Source organism: Corvus kubaryi, unplaced genomic scaffold, assembly GCF_017639235.1.
Source record: "Corvus kubaryi isolate FWS band 111438036 unplaced genomic scaffold, C.kubaryi_AGA036_p1.0 126, whole genome shotgun sequence".
Lineage (NCBI taxonomy): Eukaryota > Metazoa > Chordata > Aves > Passeriformes > Corvidae > Corvus > Corvus kubaryi.
The window spans coordinates 1,481,437-1,499,668 of record NW_024580661.1 but is presented as its reverse complement, the minus strand read 5'-3'; the positions used below and the strand labels follow the sequence as shown (position 1 = coordinate 1,499,668).

Sequence of the window (18,232 nt, the reverse complement as noted above, 5' to 3'; positions counted from 1 at the left end):
ATCAATATTAATTCAGCAATCCCTGTTTCTGTTCCACCCACCAGAGGTGCACATCTCCAAGCAGCAGCTCTGCTGCGAGGAATGGCAACTGGCACCAAGTTGCAACAAGAAATGATAAAGTTCTCACCTCATTTTGGGATTCCTGGAGTGGGAAATGAGCCTTACACTCACCTTTATCCCTACCCCATGGATGTATTAACTGACAGACTTAGCACAAGGACCTACATGGGATAAAATAATAATAGCAACTAATAATAATAATAAGAGTTGCTGATAATAGCAACAAAAAATCCTTTCAGGGGTCAGTGACTAATGCTTCCTCTTCCCAAAAATCTTTCTCTGAAGGTTTATAACAACCCTCAATGGAATAACGTCAAGTCCCCTCCCTTCCTGGGGATATTTTGAGAGTGAAAAACGGACAGATCAGGAAAGGCAATTCCAAAATTTACCAAATTTCAAGACTCAGCTCTTGCAGCCAACGAGCAGTCTGGCACTGCATCCGAGCTGGAATTTCACCGTTATTCCCACATGCATCTTACCTTGGTTTCCTCTTGCTTGGCACACAAAACACGGCATTAAACAGAGGTGACCTTTTAGTTCCAGCTCCCAGCTGTGCCCACGGGACAAGATGACAGGCAAACAGATAAAACCTGGAAAAATCCCAGAGGACTTACAGGATCCGTCAGCTCTGGCAGGCTGGCTTGGTAGGTGAGGGGTCTGCAGTCCCGGGTGTTGTTCACCAGCACACAGGGAAGGAACATTGGTCCCAAATCGTCCCCGTCGAGCACGTCCACGGTCAGGGTGGTCGTGCTTGTCCTCCGCTCGTTCAGGTTTTGGGCTCGGTCCTGTGGAGCAAACCAGGTCCAGCTGGTGAGACTTCCTGTACTCAGAATCTCCTGAAAGGAATCTCCTGAAAAGAATCTCCCAAAAGGTTTTAAGCAAAGCTAAGGATAAAACATATAAGCAGCAGAATTATCCATGTGCTAGGAGTAATTGCAGGAACTTCAGCCTCAGAGCTACAGCCTGAAAGGCTCACAAGTAAAATTAAGAGAAAAAGTGAAGAAATACTGCAAGACATCAATCACTCAGAAATAATACAGTTTGGGAAAACTATAGGACTAAAACTATAATAATACAGCACATTTGTAGACAATAAAAAGGCCCCGTGCCTTATTCGTTATCAGAAATTGTTGTGCTTTTACCCAAAGTATGCATTAGCAACAGTTCACCTCTTCTTTCTTCCTTTGTTTAGTGAAGAAACACCATGAGTAGCCAATATTTTGTTTAAAACGTTCAAAAATATTCCCATTTTCACAGAGGAACTGCTGCATGAGCTTTCTTCCGCAGAACTAAAATCTTGGGAGGGGAATATGGGCCATGAATTAAATCTCGCCCTCCTAACCTAATGTAACACTGACAGAAAAGAGATCAAATTTTAAATTTGTTCTTATTTATGCTGTTTAACATCATCCATCTATGTGAGATGGGGAGTCCATTGCTCTAAATTGGATTGGACACGTATTTTTTTTTCCTATTTTGCAGTCCACTCAGTTCTTGCACCAGCTTCACTTTTAGAGTAAATGTGGGAAATTCTGCATTCAGCTTTCTTCACGGTCAATGATGAAAAATAATTCCAGCTACAAGGAGCAGCCTTCATCAACAACTAAACCATTTCTCCATTCCTCCAGTAAGTGCCTCTGAGACATTCTGGATCAAAGCAGATACAGAGTAATTAATTTCCAGAAGTATCCCAGGATGCAAGGACAACAAAGCACTGATAATGTAATCAGAGGAATGCGATTGCACAGTGCACACAACAGAGAGAATTCAGTGCAGCCTGTGGGGTTATGGAATCCCAGAATGGTTTGGGTTGGAAGGGACCTTAAAGCCCACCCAGTGCCACCCCTGACATGGGCAGGGACACCTCCCACTGTCCCAGGCTGCTCCAAGCCCCAATGTCCAGCCTGGCCTTGGACACTGCCAGGGATCCAGGGGCAGCCCCAGCTGCTCTGGGCACCCTGTGCCAGGGCCTGCCCGCCCTCCCAGGGAACAATTCCTTCCCAATATCCCATCCATCCCTGCCCTCTGGGGGCACACATTCCCTGTGTCCTGTCCCTCCATCCCTTGGACAGAGTATCTTTCCGTGTTTCTTGTCGGCTCCTTCAGGCCCTGGAAGGCCACGATGAGGTCACCCCAAAGCTTCTCCTCTCCAGGCTGAACAATCCCAGCTCTCCCAGCCTTTCCTCCCAGCAGAGCTGCTCCATCTCTCTGCTCATCCTGGAGCCTTCTCTGGTCTCTCTCCAGCAGCTCCAGGTCCTGCCTGTGCTGGGCCCCAGGGCTGGGGCAGCTCTGCAGGTGGGGTCTCACCTGAGCAGGGCACAGGGGCAAGGAGCATTGAGCCACACCCAGAGCCTGGCTGTTGCTGAGAGAATGCTGAACGTGCCACAAAATATGTAAGAAAAGAGACTGCAAAATGTATCTGCACTTCTGTGCCAGAGAGATGTCAGGAATGTGAAGGTGTGAATTCAGGATCTCCTGTTGCTTCAGAGCAAATATCATTTCCCACGAACGAAGATGTATCACAACAGCCATAAACAACAGAGGACAAGTTTTCATTTCAGTTGTTATCAGAAGGACAAAAAGAGAAAAAAAGCTTTCACAGCCCTCAAGGGCACCAAAGCCCCACTCTGATGACAGATATCTGAGATACAGTTTATACATCACTTTTCTTCTCAGTGCGTGCTCTCTGCTGCCAGCCACTCTGGAAAATGCGCGTATCCACTCTCCGCACACTTGTGATATGACTTGAAGGAAAAATCACCTCTTTATAACAAAATGCATTTCAGACCTGAAGGATTCAATGAAACTGTGTCTGTTAAACTCATCTGAGTGCAAATTAGCCTCGCCAGCTTTGCTGGAAAATGGACATTTACTCCCACAAGGCTGCACTTTTCTGCCTGGGCTGTGCTGCAAATTTGCAAGTTGCTCCTTGTGCCAAAAAGGTTTGCTTGTCACACTCTGAGCAAGCTTTTTTAACCACTAATAATATGCCTGAGCTTTCAACAGCCTGGATAAATCTTAAATTAGATCTTCAGCAGAAGAGGATTTATCAGAGCTGGTATTTCAGCAAGGCTCTGCCTTTCCATGGGAAGGAAACAAAACCCACACCTAAATCAGGGGCATAAATGGCCTTCAGGAGATTTATACTCACATTTGCTTGAACAATGACAAAATAACGAGTCTTTTCTTCGTAATTTAGTCTTTCCCTCAGAACTACTGCTCCGGACAAAGTGAGAGGAATATCAAAGGTCCTGTTGGAGGTCTGAAAACGAGAAAACAACACAATAAAATTGAACATGCCTCGAAGTTGTGTTGTAGCTGGGCCACAAGGGGATGATCCCGTGGCTGGAATTCCAAGGCCGCATCTGCTCTTCAGATCAGAGATTATAAAGCTTTCTATGTTTTCTCCCCACCCAATTTCCTCCTGAAGAACCCCACAAAAATTAGTGTGTACTGAACAGAATTCTCCTGAATTCTTTACATATCCATGGCTACTTCCAACCACAAAAGTCTTGACTACTCTGCTTCTCTCCCCCTTGCCATCCTGAGTTCAGAACAAATGCTCAAGTGGTAGAGGTAAGAAATCCACATCATTGTACTTATCTGCTCTTTATTCTGCTTTTCATGAGGGCAATGAAGTGCTAAACAAGCAGAGAGCATCAACATTTAGGTGCCAGTTCATGCATATGTTCCTACACGAGGTAATTCACATTTCAGGGTAAATGCAGCTGTTAAATCAGGTGAAATTCAATTTGTTCCGTGTATTTGCTCCCACAGACTCAGCTGACATAGCTGGGGCAACAACTGGCAGGAGGGCACAAATTTCTGACCTGAGATCCAATTGCAATTTCATTATCAAATTAATCTCATTAAAAAAAACCCCATCTTTCCATGCTTCAATCTCCCAATGTAGGAGATAGTTAATATTTAAGTATTTTGAACAGGCAACAGCAATACAAGATTCCAAACACAGCAGAGGGACACAGGAATATTATTTCTTTACATCACATAACAAGGCCGTTTTCCTCTAAAAGTCTAAGCAATTGCTAAAATTGCAAATTTTATTTTTTTTAATATATTTTTGTTATTATTGTTTTTCAGCAAATAAATGAGAATGAGTGTTAGATGCAGGTATCCATGGTGGGCAGGAAAACAGGATTGGGAAGTGCATCCCAGACTAATAAATAACTGGACAGAGCCAGAGTTTGGCACTCATCTTTTGGGATAAAATATTCATAGTTCCCACTGAGGGGGGAAAAAAATCAATTAGGAGATTTATACTGAGGCCAAACAGAAATTATGGAATCCCAGAATGGTTTGGGTTGGAAGAGATCTTAAATCCCATCAAGTCCCACCCCTGCCATGGGCAGGGACACCTTCCACTGTCCTGGCATTGGACACTTCCAGGGATGGGATAGACACAACTTCTCTGGGCATTAATGGAAGTGAAATAATCCAGCTGCTGACAGCGAGGCAATGAGAGGGAAGGGAAATTCATCTGTCGTTACAGGGCTCATAGGTAGAGAGGATACTCGACACGAAGGAAAACATTTCTTTATGTCCAACAGCAACCTCCTGTTCATTTGCTACTTCATGTAATATAAATATAAATATGAATATAAATACAGAAATACGCGTATACATATAAATACAAATATACTTATATACAACTATATTTATATATTTATATATAACTATATGAAACTATTTTACAACTATATAAACATATAAATATATAAATGCATAAATATATAAATACAGATAAACATGGAGGGAAAAAAGACGGAATGGCTGTACCTTGTCATTCGGATTGTACTGGATGACATATTCTATTTGGCCATTGGGACCATCATCAATGTCAATAGCACCATTGTTTCCAGAAAATCCTGTGAAGATGGTTGTTCCAACTGGAGTTAACTGCAAGAACAGCAAGAGACACCCATTAAAACCTTAAGGTCTTAAGGTTTATTTTAACTTTATTTTCCCCCCTAGCTCTGGTCTATAATGCATCAAGAGAGAAATTCATTAAAAAAAAAAAAAAGACAAAGATGAGAAAAAACACTCTTTAAAAAAACACTCTTTAAAAAACCCATGAAATAAATATAGATTAAACCCAATGAAAGTTCCTTTTTCAGACTCAGGAAGGAAAACAAGGATGAGCTGCAAATGTAAACAGAACTTATTTGACAGAGTCTTCATGGCAACGTGAACAGAGCCAGATTAATATTGTTACGTGCAAACACAAACACCCAGAGAGCTTCATGGCTTTGAACAAACACAAGAGTGATTCTGTTGCTCCAATATTGTGTTGGCAGCAATTGAATACCCATTAAATGATGTTTTGAAAATGAATCCATTTATAATTATCCTCGTGCAGATAAATAGCATGAAATCAAGGCCCATTGAGAGCAAGGACAGAAGATTTCTTGGGAGTCATCGTTTCTGAATTTTAATATTCAGGAAACTTTGTGAGTAATCAACCTGAAAGTGCAAAAACAACAAACACTCGTGGATTCAGCACAACCCTTGCTCCCTGCTGCTCTCATCACCCCCAAATTTGTGGCCCCTAAATTCCCAGAGTCCCAGTGGACCCTCTTCTTTCGTCCAGAATTTACATGAAGTTGCTGCACATATTTAAACCTAGAGGGCCTAAAAAATTTTGAAATGCTGCAAAAAGAGCAGGGGGCAAACGACAGAGTCATCCCAGCATGACGTACAGATGTGGATGTTATTTCACGTTCCTATTTTGTAGTGCTCACAATAAAGCAAAGACTTAAGTCCCCATTTCCTCCTGCACTCAGAGTTCCTGTATTTATAAAGCTGCTAATTAAGGGTGTCATGGTTCTCTGGGAAACATTTTCAGGGCTGAGAATACTGAATCTTTGAAATAAAAACCACCAATTCGAAGCCTTTTTATGGTAAAACAAGTGGGGTTTAATTTACAATCCCACCACTATCCACACTTACACCACAACTCTTTATGTTCATGTTTTGCTACAAACTTGACTTATCTACTCCCAGAACAGGCAGCAGAAGTGCCACATGTGGGTGTAGGAAGTTGACTGCACCCTCATGGGTTGGGATGTGCAGGGGAGAAGGGGACAGAAGACCAAAGTAACCTGAAAACCAGCTGGGAAAAGTTCCAGGAGGGCTGGCAGGGGCTTTTCCCTGCGGATGGGCTGCTCCTTGACACCCACTCAGGCACCCCCGTGCGGCCTCCTCAGCAGCTCAGGAGAGGAAAATCCAATGCTCCTGGGGGAAAACAGGGGGACCAGGCACCCACTGCACACACAGGCAGGACAGAGGCCATGGGGAGCATTGACCTAACATCCTGCCAGCAGCAAATTCACTGGGATGGGGACAGAGGGACCCAAGCCAGCACTGTCCCCCATCTCAGCCCTCTGGTCCAGGCTCAGCATCACTTCTTAACTCCCAGCTCCTCTTGTCCTCACTATTTTCTCCTCATTCCTTGCTGCCACATGGCATTTTCCCCTCTCTTAACCTCATTTTCCCCTTTCTTAACTGTGTTTTCTCCTCTCTTAACCCCATTTTCCTGAGGCACTGTGGGGCTGGCTGAGGGCTGGGATGTTCCCAGTGCTGGAGCCTGTGGATCCCTCAGTGCAGGGCAGCTTCCACCTCTCCTGACAGAGACCCCTCAGGCCCTGCCTGGGCACTGACACTCTGTAACTTGAAATAAGAGACTTTAACCAATTAATCCCTGCTTAGACAATGGTCCCATTAGTGGAAATAGCCAGGCACTGTTCTGGCTGGTCATGGGGTGGCATGTGATGGAAATCTCCCAGGTTTCTGCTGCCCAAACAGGAAAAAGTCCTGTGCTCCCAGATGGAGCCGAGAGGAGCAGCTCTGGAGACATCAGACATGTAGAACCCCAGAAAAGTTTGAGCTGGAAGGGACATTAAGGGTCACCTAATTCCACCCCCCTGCCATGGGCAGGGACACCTTCCACTGTCCCAGGCTGCTCCAAGCTCCAGTGTCCAGCCTGGCCTTGGGCACTGCCAGGGATCCAGGGGCAGCCCCAGCTGCTCTGGGCACCCTGTGCCAGGGCCTCACACCTTGCCAGGGAACAATTCCTTCCCAATATCCCATCCAGCCCTGCCCTCTGGCACTGGGAAGCCATTCCCTGTGTCCTGTCCCTCCATGCCTTGTCCCCAGTCCCTCTCCAGCTCTCCTGGAGCCCCTTGAGGCCCTGCAAGGGGCTCTGAGCTCTCCCTGGAGCCTTCTCTTCTCCAGGGGAGCACCCCCAGCTCCCCCAGCCTGGATTCAGAGCAGAGGGGCTCCAGCCCCTCCATGGCCTCCTCTGGACTCACTCCAACAGATCCATGTATTTCTTGCATTGGGAATCCCAGAGATGGAAACTTTACTGCAGATGATGTCCCATATGAAAACAAAAAACCAAACCAACTTATATTTAACACTATTAAATACTGTAAAAATGCTGTCCCACCCAGGAGCTGACAGACACCCTGGAGCTGCTGGCACAGCTCCCACCTGCCCGTTCTGACAGGGTGCCAATAAATAGTGGCCAACATAAAAAGGCTCCAGCACTGCAAAGCACATTATTAAGTGATAACAAAGGAGACAGCTGCAAAAATGACACATCAGTAAACACCAGAACTCCAATTCCATGCTCTAACAGTAAAGTCAAAAGCTAAAGTCTTGCATTTGATGGATTACACCCAGAAAAACTGACTGCAGATGTGCAGAGCTTCAGGACACACACGTTTCCATTTTATCTGTTTTCTTTCATGCAACACAAATGATACTAGAAAAGAACACAGGGGAAAAAAATCCTCTCCACTCCTTCATGCCAGAGCTCCAGGAGTGTTTGGACACCGCTCTCAGGGATGCCCAGGGTGCGACTGTTGAGGTGTCTTGGCAGGGCCAGGGGTTGGACTGGATGATCCTGGTGGGTCCCTCCCAGCTCAGGATATTCTGTGATTCTGTAATTTCCAGCCTGATCTCCTGATCTCACGTTAGAGATTCCTGCAGCCTTTAGAAAAACTCAGATGAGCTCTTAACTTGATACTTCAAATCCATTTCCAATCACGTGGGAGAGGCCCTCAGCATTCCAAGCCACACAAAATTTGTACACAGAGATCTCAGCATGGTGCTGATTTTAACTCTGGTATTTCCCATCAGCCAGCCATAATACATTTTCCCACAGTTTGTGAGGGATTTCTGAGACACTGCTGTCACTTCCTTGTTGGAAAAACAAGAAGGAACTCAGTTCCCTAATAAAATGCAACTTTAGCCTGGAGCAAAGGAGGCTCAGGGGGGACCTTGTGGCTCTGCACAAGTCCCTGACAGGAGGGGGCAGCCGGGGGGGTCGGGCTCTGCTGCCAGGGAACAGGGACAGGACAAGGGGAAACGGCCTCAGGCTGGGCCAGGGGAGGCTCAGCTTGGATATTGGGAAAAATTCCTTTACTGAAAGAGTGGAAATTTGTTTCTCCATAGGAACCTTTGGCATCTCCTAGGGAAAGGGCCTGAAGTTGTGCATCAAAGGGTTTAACCACACTGAGTGTTTTTTACCTCATGCAAAACAAAACATTAGGAATTGCAAAGAAACAATTCCAGGAGTGTCGGCAACAGCCTGAGGATAATCATCTCCGTGGGAACTCAATCCAGTGGAAAAGAACCATGATGATAAGAAACAAGGAAGATTCCAAAGAGAACGCAATTAAACAAATAGAGAGGAGATGCACACAATAAATCTTCTTCTTCCACAGTCTACAGCTCTAACGCTTAAAAACTTCCTTCAGTGTGATTAATGGCTATTAGAAGTCAAAATGCAGACAGGAACGTTCAGCTCTTCCATAAAACATTTGGAAAATAAATTTCCCTATTATTGCCTATTTACAAAGTTAAAAATGAACGTTTTTTTCAGAGTGGCCCCAAAGAGCAGAGCAAAGCGAGATTTACAGTTAATCATCCTGAGCTAACGCTTTGATGATGTCTACCTGCAGAGATTAATTATTTTGATACCACAAGGAAAAAGACAGGAATAATTACACCACAAGAAATGAAAATTCAGCACAAGTTCTAATTCTCAACAGCCCAAACCCAAAGTTTTGAGATGACTGAATGTCATAGGTTAGCAAGCATAGTCCCGGAAGGGACGTCCTTGCTAAGGGGTGCTTACAGCTTCCTCTGGGACCTGATAGAACCTATCAGCTGGCCAGTTTGAATATGGACAATTCTCTAAGCCACTTAAAGTTGTGATCACCTCTGTGATCCACATTTAAGAATAGGCAAACTCCCCCTCCAGGCTCTCTCTCGTTTCCGGCGCTGGGACAGGTGGCTGCGGGCCCCGTGCGGGGGCCAGCGGGCCCGGCCAGGCCCTGCTTGGGCCAGGCCGGGCCGGGCCACGGCCATCCTGAAGCCATGGACCTGTTCCAGCCATGGAACCCCCCCCCACTGCCTTGCCGTGGGCAGCCGGAGCGGCTCGGCTCTCCCCCCTCTCCACTGCGATAAGAAAAATTCAACATTCCAGCTGCAAAGCTGCAAGGCCGAGGTGAGAGTAACCCTTTTATTGCTGTGAAGAGCTGAAAACCTGAGGGAAGAGAGAGAGGAGATGCTTAAAGCTGAAATTCTGTTGTGAAGCTATGATATATCAGAGTATCCTGTTGTAATTTCATGAAGATATGGGGGGTGGAGTGTTCAACTCGTGAGCAAAAGCACCTGCGCTGAGATAGGCAGATGCTGACGCAGCTGTAATTTCATGAGAAGTTTGGACAGGGAGAGATGAACCAGATGAGGACTTTTGCTCCAAACGGGAAAGGAGAAAACCTCAGTCCGTAGAGATGAACCAGATGAGGACTTTTGCTCCAAATGGGAAAGGAGAAAACCTCAGTCCCTAGAGATGCTCCCAGAGATAGTCCTAACGATGAAGATGATGAAGACCCTTTGCTCCCAGGGAAGGAGAAGGGCCTCTGTTTTTGTTTCTGAACGGCTCAACCTTAAAATTGTACCCCAAAAATCTTCAAGAGTGGACCCTCGAAAGCAGTTGCGGGAAAAGCTGCAAGTCGGGGGAAAGGACTCACACGCAGGCAGAGACTCCTCTTCCTAAATGGACTGAACAATATTTGGAAGTGGGCGGCTGTCTCGTTGTGATAATGTTTTCATAGCATGAGCAAGAAGAGACTTCTCTTTCTAAATGGACTGAACAAGGTTATTATGGAAGTGGTAAACAGACTGAACATCTTAAGGGTTGTCTTTTCACATCGTCAGTGGGAGAAGGGAGGAAGGTGGGGGGGAGGAGGAGAGTTCTGAAGGTGGTATAATTTTTTTCTTCTTTTAGGTCTGTTAATAAACTTCTTTATATTCTTTCAAGTTTGGTGCCTGTTTTGCATTTCTCCTAATTCTTATCTCACAGCAGATAAACAGTAATGAGTATTTTGGACCAAACCACTACACTGAAGTTCAAGAAGAGCACTTATTTTGCAAAGGATTCCCATCTCTGCCAAATTAAGGGAGAGAAAAAAAAAGCCCCAAAGCCAATAAACAAACCAATCCTAAAATTTTGGGTTGCAAGCAGCTCTAAGGTTATGTACATTTAATAAATACTGACTTCAACAGTGTTCCAGGGACTCCAACTCCACTTCCAAACAGAACCTATTATTAAATGCCCCTGACCTTCCCTGTAGGACTCAGGAAAGTGAAAAACTAAGACCAAAGAAAGTCAGTTTGATAAAGCCCAGGCAATGCAGAACTGGAGCTGCATTTAGCTCAGATAAAAATGATGCAGATAAGTTGTGTTTAACACAAAACACAGACACCACCACTGGGCCTCAGCAGTACAAGATTTTACTTCCTAATCCCTGTATTAGGCTCCATAAATTCAAACCCCTTGTGGCAACGCTACAGATTTGCCTGTGGAATATTAACTGAGCTGCATAATTCTTGAGAATTTTAACCCAGCTGCAGAACTTTGGTTTAATACAGCAATTACTCAAATCTTCAAGCTACCAATACAGTCAAATTTAGCCCCAGGCTAATGTCACTGTCAGGAGTTTTTCCTAACTGAATAACGATGGGATATTTTCATGTCAATAAAAATACCTCACACAAAAACCCCAAGAGAATAACTCTGCAGAGGATTTCTCATTATCATAAAAATGGTGACATCAACCTTCACTTGTTTTCACTTCCATGAGGAGACTCCTAATGCTTTGGAGACAGTTGGAGTTGGCTGAGATACTTGGACTTGTAAAAGCCTTAGGAAGGGAAAAGGAAAACTCGCTCCTAAACAGTGGGGAAACAGAAACTGTTTTCAACTAAGACTTGAAAAAAATCAGTTTCATTTGTAACTTCATATGAATTCCAGCACTGCCACTCCCAGCTAAGCCACCTCATCCAGCAAACCTTCCAGCCTCCATCAACCCTAACGAGGACAAGCCCAGGTCCATGAGACACATCCATACTTTTAACAGAAGAAGTAAAATCCTGAAAAAAAGTATTTCCTCAATAAACATGTAATGATGATTTTGATTCTTAGCTGCAAAAGCCACATTTTCAAACCACTCACATGAATTTCTCTGCACATTTTAATTTGGGATCACCTTCACCCAAGGGTCTTCTATAGGTACAAGTGTGGGAATGATGGAAGGAAACACTTAAATCCCTAACGTTGGACAATGGGCAGAATATTCCACAGATGCTCTTTATGTCTTGAGATGTCTCAGGGTTCTGAGGGTCCAGATGAAGATGTCCGAAGCAGTAGAGTGAGAAATTATGGCACAAGATGCTGGAAAAAAAGGCTACAAAACACCTGGAGTAAGGAAGGAAAGGAGGGACCAGCATATCCATGTCCATGAGCAACTGGGAAAGGCAAAATTGGTCTGGAGCTGCTCCATACAGGATTCTACAGGTAACCCATCAGGCAAGCACCGCTGCATTTTTCCCAGTCCTTGTGCTTTTCCTTGAGCATCTGCCAGGGCACTGGCAAAGGAAACACCCTGAATTAGGGGAGCTTTTAGTCTAACTCAGGACAGAGCGATCCCAATCAAGCATAAAAATCAAGATACTAATATCCTTTTGGTATAAAGCTAAACAGACACTACTCGACCACATCCATCTCATTCTAAGCCTTCTGGAAAAATCCAGGCTTACTTTTAAACCATGTCTTTTTCTGTGCAAATGGAAACCACGTGTGAACCCGGGATTTATGGTGCTATTTGCAACTACCCTCAGCTTCTCTGCTGCAGCTTTTCTATTGATGACAAACTCATCTTAATATGCTGGGGACAGTTTGAATATAAAGACAACTGGACGTAAAAACCATCCCATTGCTCCAAAGTGTAATAAAATCTACTTCTCCTTGGAGTTGTTTCATGTTCCTTAGGTAAGAGAAATTTCTGTACTTTTTGGTTTACAAGCAACCTGAGAACAGAAGTGAAAATTAACCATGAACCTTTCATCCCAGTGCATTCCTATTGCTAAATTCACCAGAGGCAGCACCAATTATGAGCAGAATAAACGAGCATTAAAACATTTAATCACTCATTAAAACCTTTGAGAGAGTCTAAGACGTTTTGTGAATTATTTTTTTTGTTAATTAATTAATGAGAGCATGAACTCACTGGGTGCTGCTCAAGGGCACAGTGGTGCCATGTCAGATGTTATCCATGGAAAAGAGATAAAATGAAAGGAAGAAATTAATTAAATCAGCATGCAGCTGGTGGAAAGAGGAACAGTGCATTTTGCCCAGCAATAATTCCAATAAATGCTTGGTGTCCTCAGAACATTGCTCAATTTCTGAACACAAATAATTGGGAGTGGTGCATTTTGCACTCTGCCTTTGGGACTTCTCCCTAATCAGGGAAAATCCTTGTTTTCTTAGCACTGCCACACTCCCAGCCTTCAGTTTTACTGCAGAAATGATGCAGGTTTTGGAAGTGATCTGGGCCCTGCAGCAAAACCCACACAAGCACTTCAGACTGGTGTTGATGCTGCCTTTACTCCAGACCAGAAACATTCCTGCACTGGCTCTGTAAAACCGGAGAAATTCCATTGCCACATAAAGGCCAGTTTGAAAGCCACGTGCAAGCCCATGGAGCTTTCCTGGTGCTCCCAAATTCCAGTGGGAAGTCGCATGGGCACCTGGGTTGCCAAAACTTTGTCTGAAGGGAAATGTTTTTAATTTAAAACCAGGAAGCTTGAAAAAGCTGTTTATCCTTATCTCAGTTGCAGGTCCAACATAACGTGTGGACTTGGGGGGTTTTTCCTCCACGCTTTTGGGTTAATTAGGCCCAAACTCATCAATGTCCCACCCTTTTCCCCGGGCAATGAGCTGTCCTGCACATGTGTGGTCACGGAGAGCATACACAACACAAGGACACATTGAAAAGCTGAATCTCCAAAACACAACAAAATAGGAAATTTCTTCAAATCAATTCTATTAAAATCAAAGCAGTCGTGCTCTTTCACAAACCCCCACCCCTCAAACCAAACCCCACCAGGCTGCATATTTAACATAATTTGTTTTTTAAACATAACTCTACTTCTTTCCAACTTCACCTGCACAAAACTGACCCACCTTTCCATGTTCCACATGTTTTCAGCCTACATACTTCCATTAGTTCATGTAAGTCCCTGTTTCTACTCATTACTAAAGCCCTGAGATGCTAACCCTGAAAACACAGATTTTTTTGTATTGCTTATTGGCAGATTATTCTGTCCTTAACTGGGCGAAAATGAAAAGATGAATGAAAAACTTCACTGGAAAGTGAAATGAAGCTGTGCCAGCTCAAGAAAGAAATGATTTTTTTTTCCTTCAAACAACACAGTGAAGTCCAATCCACAGCTCTCTATTCCAAAAAAATAGAACATAATAAATAATATAAAATAAAATAATTCATTTCACAGGAATCACTTAATACAGAGCAACAGCAATCTGCACTTTGCCAAGATTCAATAGTGCTAATAAACTTTTTAAACTGTTTTTTTAACTTTCTTTTCTTCATGCATACATTTGTTTTACTTCCAGATTTGTTGTTAAAAGTGCTTTAATTTAACAGAAATCAATGCTCCTTTCATGAAGACACTGCTTAAGATTTGGGTGTTTTCTGCAATATTCCTGGTGAAGAATGTGCTGGTCCTTGTATTCCTTACAGAAAAGCAGGATTCGATTCTGACAACTGAACCCTGCTGAAGTGATGAGCTTTTCTGGAGAGGCACAAATACCAGGGATTGAAAACAACCGGATTTTTGGGGTTTTCAAAGGAGAGGCACTAGAAGCTGGAATTTACAGCGACCCCCCCCAAAGGAGAAGGAGGAGAATCAGGCAGCTCTGACCTCGTTGACGGCCACGTGGTAGCGCTGCTGCTGGAACTGCGGGGAGTTGTCGTTGCGGTCCCGCACCACGATCCGCACCTCGTGGTTGATGACGGTGCCGACCTTCTTGTTCACACACTGCACCTGCACCACGATGGACTGGATGGACACTGGCGGCTGCAAGGGCAAAGGGGTTGTGACAAAGGGACCCAGAAAATGCCTCTTGTTTGAGCCTTTGGCTCATCGTTATTGGAATTCATCGGATCCCAGAGTTTGGGTTGCAAGGGACATTAAGGGTCACCTAATTCCACTCCCTGCCATGGGCAGGGACACCTCCCACTGTCCCAGGCTGCTCCAAGCCCCAATGTCCAGCCTGGCCTTGGACACTGCCAGGGATCCAGGGGCAGCCCCAGCTGCTCTGGGCACCCTGTGCCAGGGCCTGCCCACCCCCCAGGGAACAATTCCTTCCCAATATCCCATCCAGCCCTGCCCTCTGGCACTGGGAAGCCATTCCCTGTGTCCTGTCCCTCCACCCCTTGTCCCCAGTCCCTCTCCAGCTCTCCTGGAACCCCTTTAGGCCCTGCAGGGGGCTCTGAGCTCTCCCTGGAGCCTTCTCCTCTCCAGGTGAGCACCCCCAGCTCTCCCAGCCTGGATTCAGAGCAGAGGGGCTCCAGCCCTGGGAGCATCTCCGCGGCCTCCTCAGGACTCATTCCAAAGCTCTTGTTTCTTTCTTGTCTTGAATTAAAAGGTCAAATCCAAAATAAATCACATTTGCTACCACTTACATTTGTAAATAATTCAGAAACAACTTTCAGTGCAGACAATCCTGTTGTTCTCACTGCAGTGAACACAGCAATGCTCAAAGGAAAATAACTCCCAAACTGATGAATGGACAAAGAAATTCAGGCTGGAATGGCTTTTAGTGCCCATCTGAGTACAATCCAAGAGTTTTTAGGCTGCCTTTAATAAGCTGCAGCTACTACTGAGTATATCTGGATTTACTAACCAAGCCCAAGAGTAATATAATTATTTGAAATGACAGCTATTTGATAAATATTTGATATTCTGGATTTACGAAAATATGGAAATAAGCAATGGCACAAATTGTTTGTGAAACGAGGAACAAACCATCCCAGCACCTTTCAGCAGCTCCCTGGACCTTCAGTTCTGATTTATCACTGGTCTTTCTTCCTAAGTACTTAAAGTTTTGCAAGAAAAGTCTGGAATTTTCCTTTTATCTGATTTTATTTGGAAAACACACTGCCATTCCTAGTAACAATCAATGGAATCTAGGAAGATTTGCTGTCAAGGAAGGCCATAAATAAAAACAGGACAGGATCAGGCTGACTGAATCAGCAGGGAAAGAAAAATGAGAAGAGTATCCAGATATATGGAATGTGATCATTTGGGAATCAGAAACTCCAATTTTTGTTCTGTAATAAAAAATTGAATCTAAAGGTTCAACTTAATGAAACTCCCAATTTCATTGGTGCTGCAAAGTTTCACACGGATTGAAGTTGAAAGATGACGAAAATAGGTAGGGGTTTTTTGTTAACAAAAGAGACCCCCTCCCACTGAATGGTTCTGTGGTGCTGGGCTAGCACAGCCCTGGTTCTGAAGGCTGGAAATATCCTTTAGGAGAATCCATAAGGCTGGAAAAGACTTCCAAGACCATGGAGCCAGCACTAACCCATGTCCCCGAAAGAGCCCTACAAAGGAAGCCCATGACACACATTTCATATTTTTATTCGGTCCCTGGGGGTTTTGAGGGTTGCTCTCCTTTTCTTTGGGTTGTGAGTGACAGCAATTCCCTGAGGCCAGGCGAGAGAGGCACAGGGGGCATTATGCCCAAAATCAAAACCACTTTAGAGCCCAGATTTTCTTCTCATAGCCCACCAAACTTAAACAGCCACAGATGGATGATTTGACACAGCATTAGGGATAACAAGAGTTCCAGTTCATAGTGAAAAATGAGGAAGCACTACCTTAAATACCAATGTAAACACATTATTACCTGTATTTAATTAAGAAATGTATACACTTCCCTTGTTTCCTGGGGACTTGGGTCTACTTCTGGCAAAGAACATCCCTGTAAAGTGTCTGGGAATGCACAATAATGGGAATTGGTTTAGACTGTGACTAATATTGAAACTCAAATAATCTGACAAGGTTCTTTGGGTAAAGCATCGACTTCGATTCACATCAAGGTGACAAAAAATTGTCAATAAATGTCTTTGAAAAGAAGAATTAGCATTGATCCAACAGGGATTTTGGTTCCTAACTCCCTGTGGATGGGTGTGGGGTGATAAGGATGGACACTGCATGTCTTAAGAGTGGTTCTCCAGCCTTGCCTCCCATTCCAGGCTCTAATTTTTTGCTCTGGCTTAAATCAAACCTGAGAGGCCAAAGGTACTCCAGCAGCTGCTGACTGGCATGGGAGGAAGTGCCAACTCTTTCCCAGGAAGTCTTCTGCTACCATGACCACTCTGCCAAGCTTTGTGCTTTGCATGGGAAAACAGTTTGTGAATTAAAATGAAATTAAGAACAACCGAATTCAATCAGTGCCTTTCACCAGCAAATGAGAAATGAGGAGAAATTTGCATGTTGTTTTTGGTACTTATGAATTTCTCTCAAAACACATGGAGAAGACAAATTAATCAATCAAGCTAATACAAAACAAACTCCCCTGCACTCCAAGGCGAACCCCTGAGTTTTACAGCCTTCTTGCCATATTGACTAAAGCACTTGGAAGTCAATTTTACTTTCAGGTTCTGTTGCAAGGTTGCAACACTGTGAGGAAATAGAGTGTTTTCTCTTCAATGAAATTAGCCTAGATGAGAACACTCCTATTTATTTTGTGCTTTTCATCTTTCTTTTTATAAAAATCGAACTTACCCCGACAATATTTCCTCAACGCCATCAGGAACGAGCACAGCAAAGGAATTTTAGGCTGCCTTAAAAAAAGAATCTGAAGCAGCACATTCTCAATGGAATGTGTCAAGTTTTGTGAGTGACTTGTGGCAGTCACGACTCCTTTGCCCTCTCTCACGTCTCATCATTCGGTGTACACAGGGAAAGCAGGCTGCTAATAAATGTCACAGGGCACAGGGTGAGCAGCACTTCTTCCAGTCAGCAAACCAGAATCAAAATTTCATTCAACAAACGAGTCAAGTTAGGTCGCATATAAAACCCTCACATCAATTTGTTTGGTCTTTGTTGCTGTGTTCATCCACAATAATATTTGAAACTACAGTCAAGTTCCTGTGTGCTCCCAAAAAATCCTAAAAGAGGCTCAGATTAACTCTGTTCACATCCATCTGGGGACAAGACAGATGCAGGAATTCTATTCCAGCAGGACTTGTGTGTATGGTTAATTAGAAATGAATGTCTCTGGGGAGAAAACCAAGCCCAAACTTACATCTCTGTCCAGCACCCGGCCGGTGCTGTTCAGGTACAAGGTCTGCTTGATGGGGTCCAGGATCACCCAGTAATCCACATTGTCCTTCAGGGAGAGCTCGATGGTGGGGTCAGGCCCTCCTGCTGTCCCTTTGATCAGCATGTTGTCAACCAGGATAGTGCCTGCAACGACATTAAACACCCCGGGGAGGAATTTATAGGGAATCCACATTTTTATGTATTTTTGTAACCACTGCAACACTGAAAATGCTGGTTTCTACCTCAGCTTTGTGGTGTTTTACGTTTTGAGTGATGTTTAAAGAGCCTGAACCTTATTATCTGTAATGAAAAACTGCCTCTGACACCACAGCTGTTTCAGACAATGCCAGAAGAAGCACTTGCAATGCACAATGATTTGACAATGAGAACCATCACATCCAGCTATCTCCTTAATAAGATGAGCTTTTTCTTCATTGAGCAATCA

At 44.2% G+C, this 18,232-nt stretch overlaps 1 protein-coding gene across 1 annotated transcript in view; it reads right to left on the bottom strand.

Annotated features, from left to right (window-relative positions):
* The window catches only part of PCDH15 (protocadherin related 15), a 506,585-nt gene that overhangs the window by 64,795 nt on the left and 423,558 nt on the right, over positions 1–18,232 (bottom strand). Inside the window, exons 7-11 of the mRNA XM_042021638.1 lie at positions 17,771–17,931; positions 14,374–14,529; positions 4,858–4,977; positions 3,212–3,322; positions 675–845 (exon numbers count right to left, since the gene is read on the bottom strand). Of these exons, the coding sequence (XP_041877572.1) occupies positions 675–845; positions 3,212–3,322; positions 4,858–4,977; positions 14,374–14,529; positions 17,771–17,931 (719 nt within the window). The remainder of the gene's footprint in view (positions 1–674; positions 846–3,211; positions 3,323–4,857; positions 4,978–14,373; positions 14,530–17,770; positions 17,932–18,232) is intronic.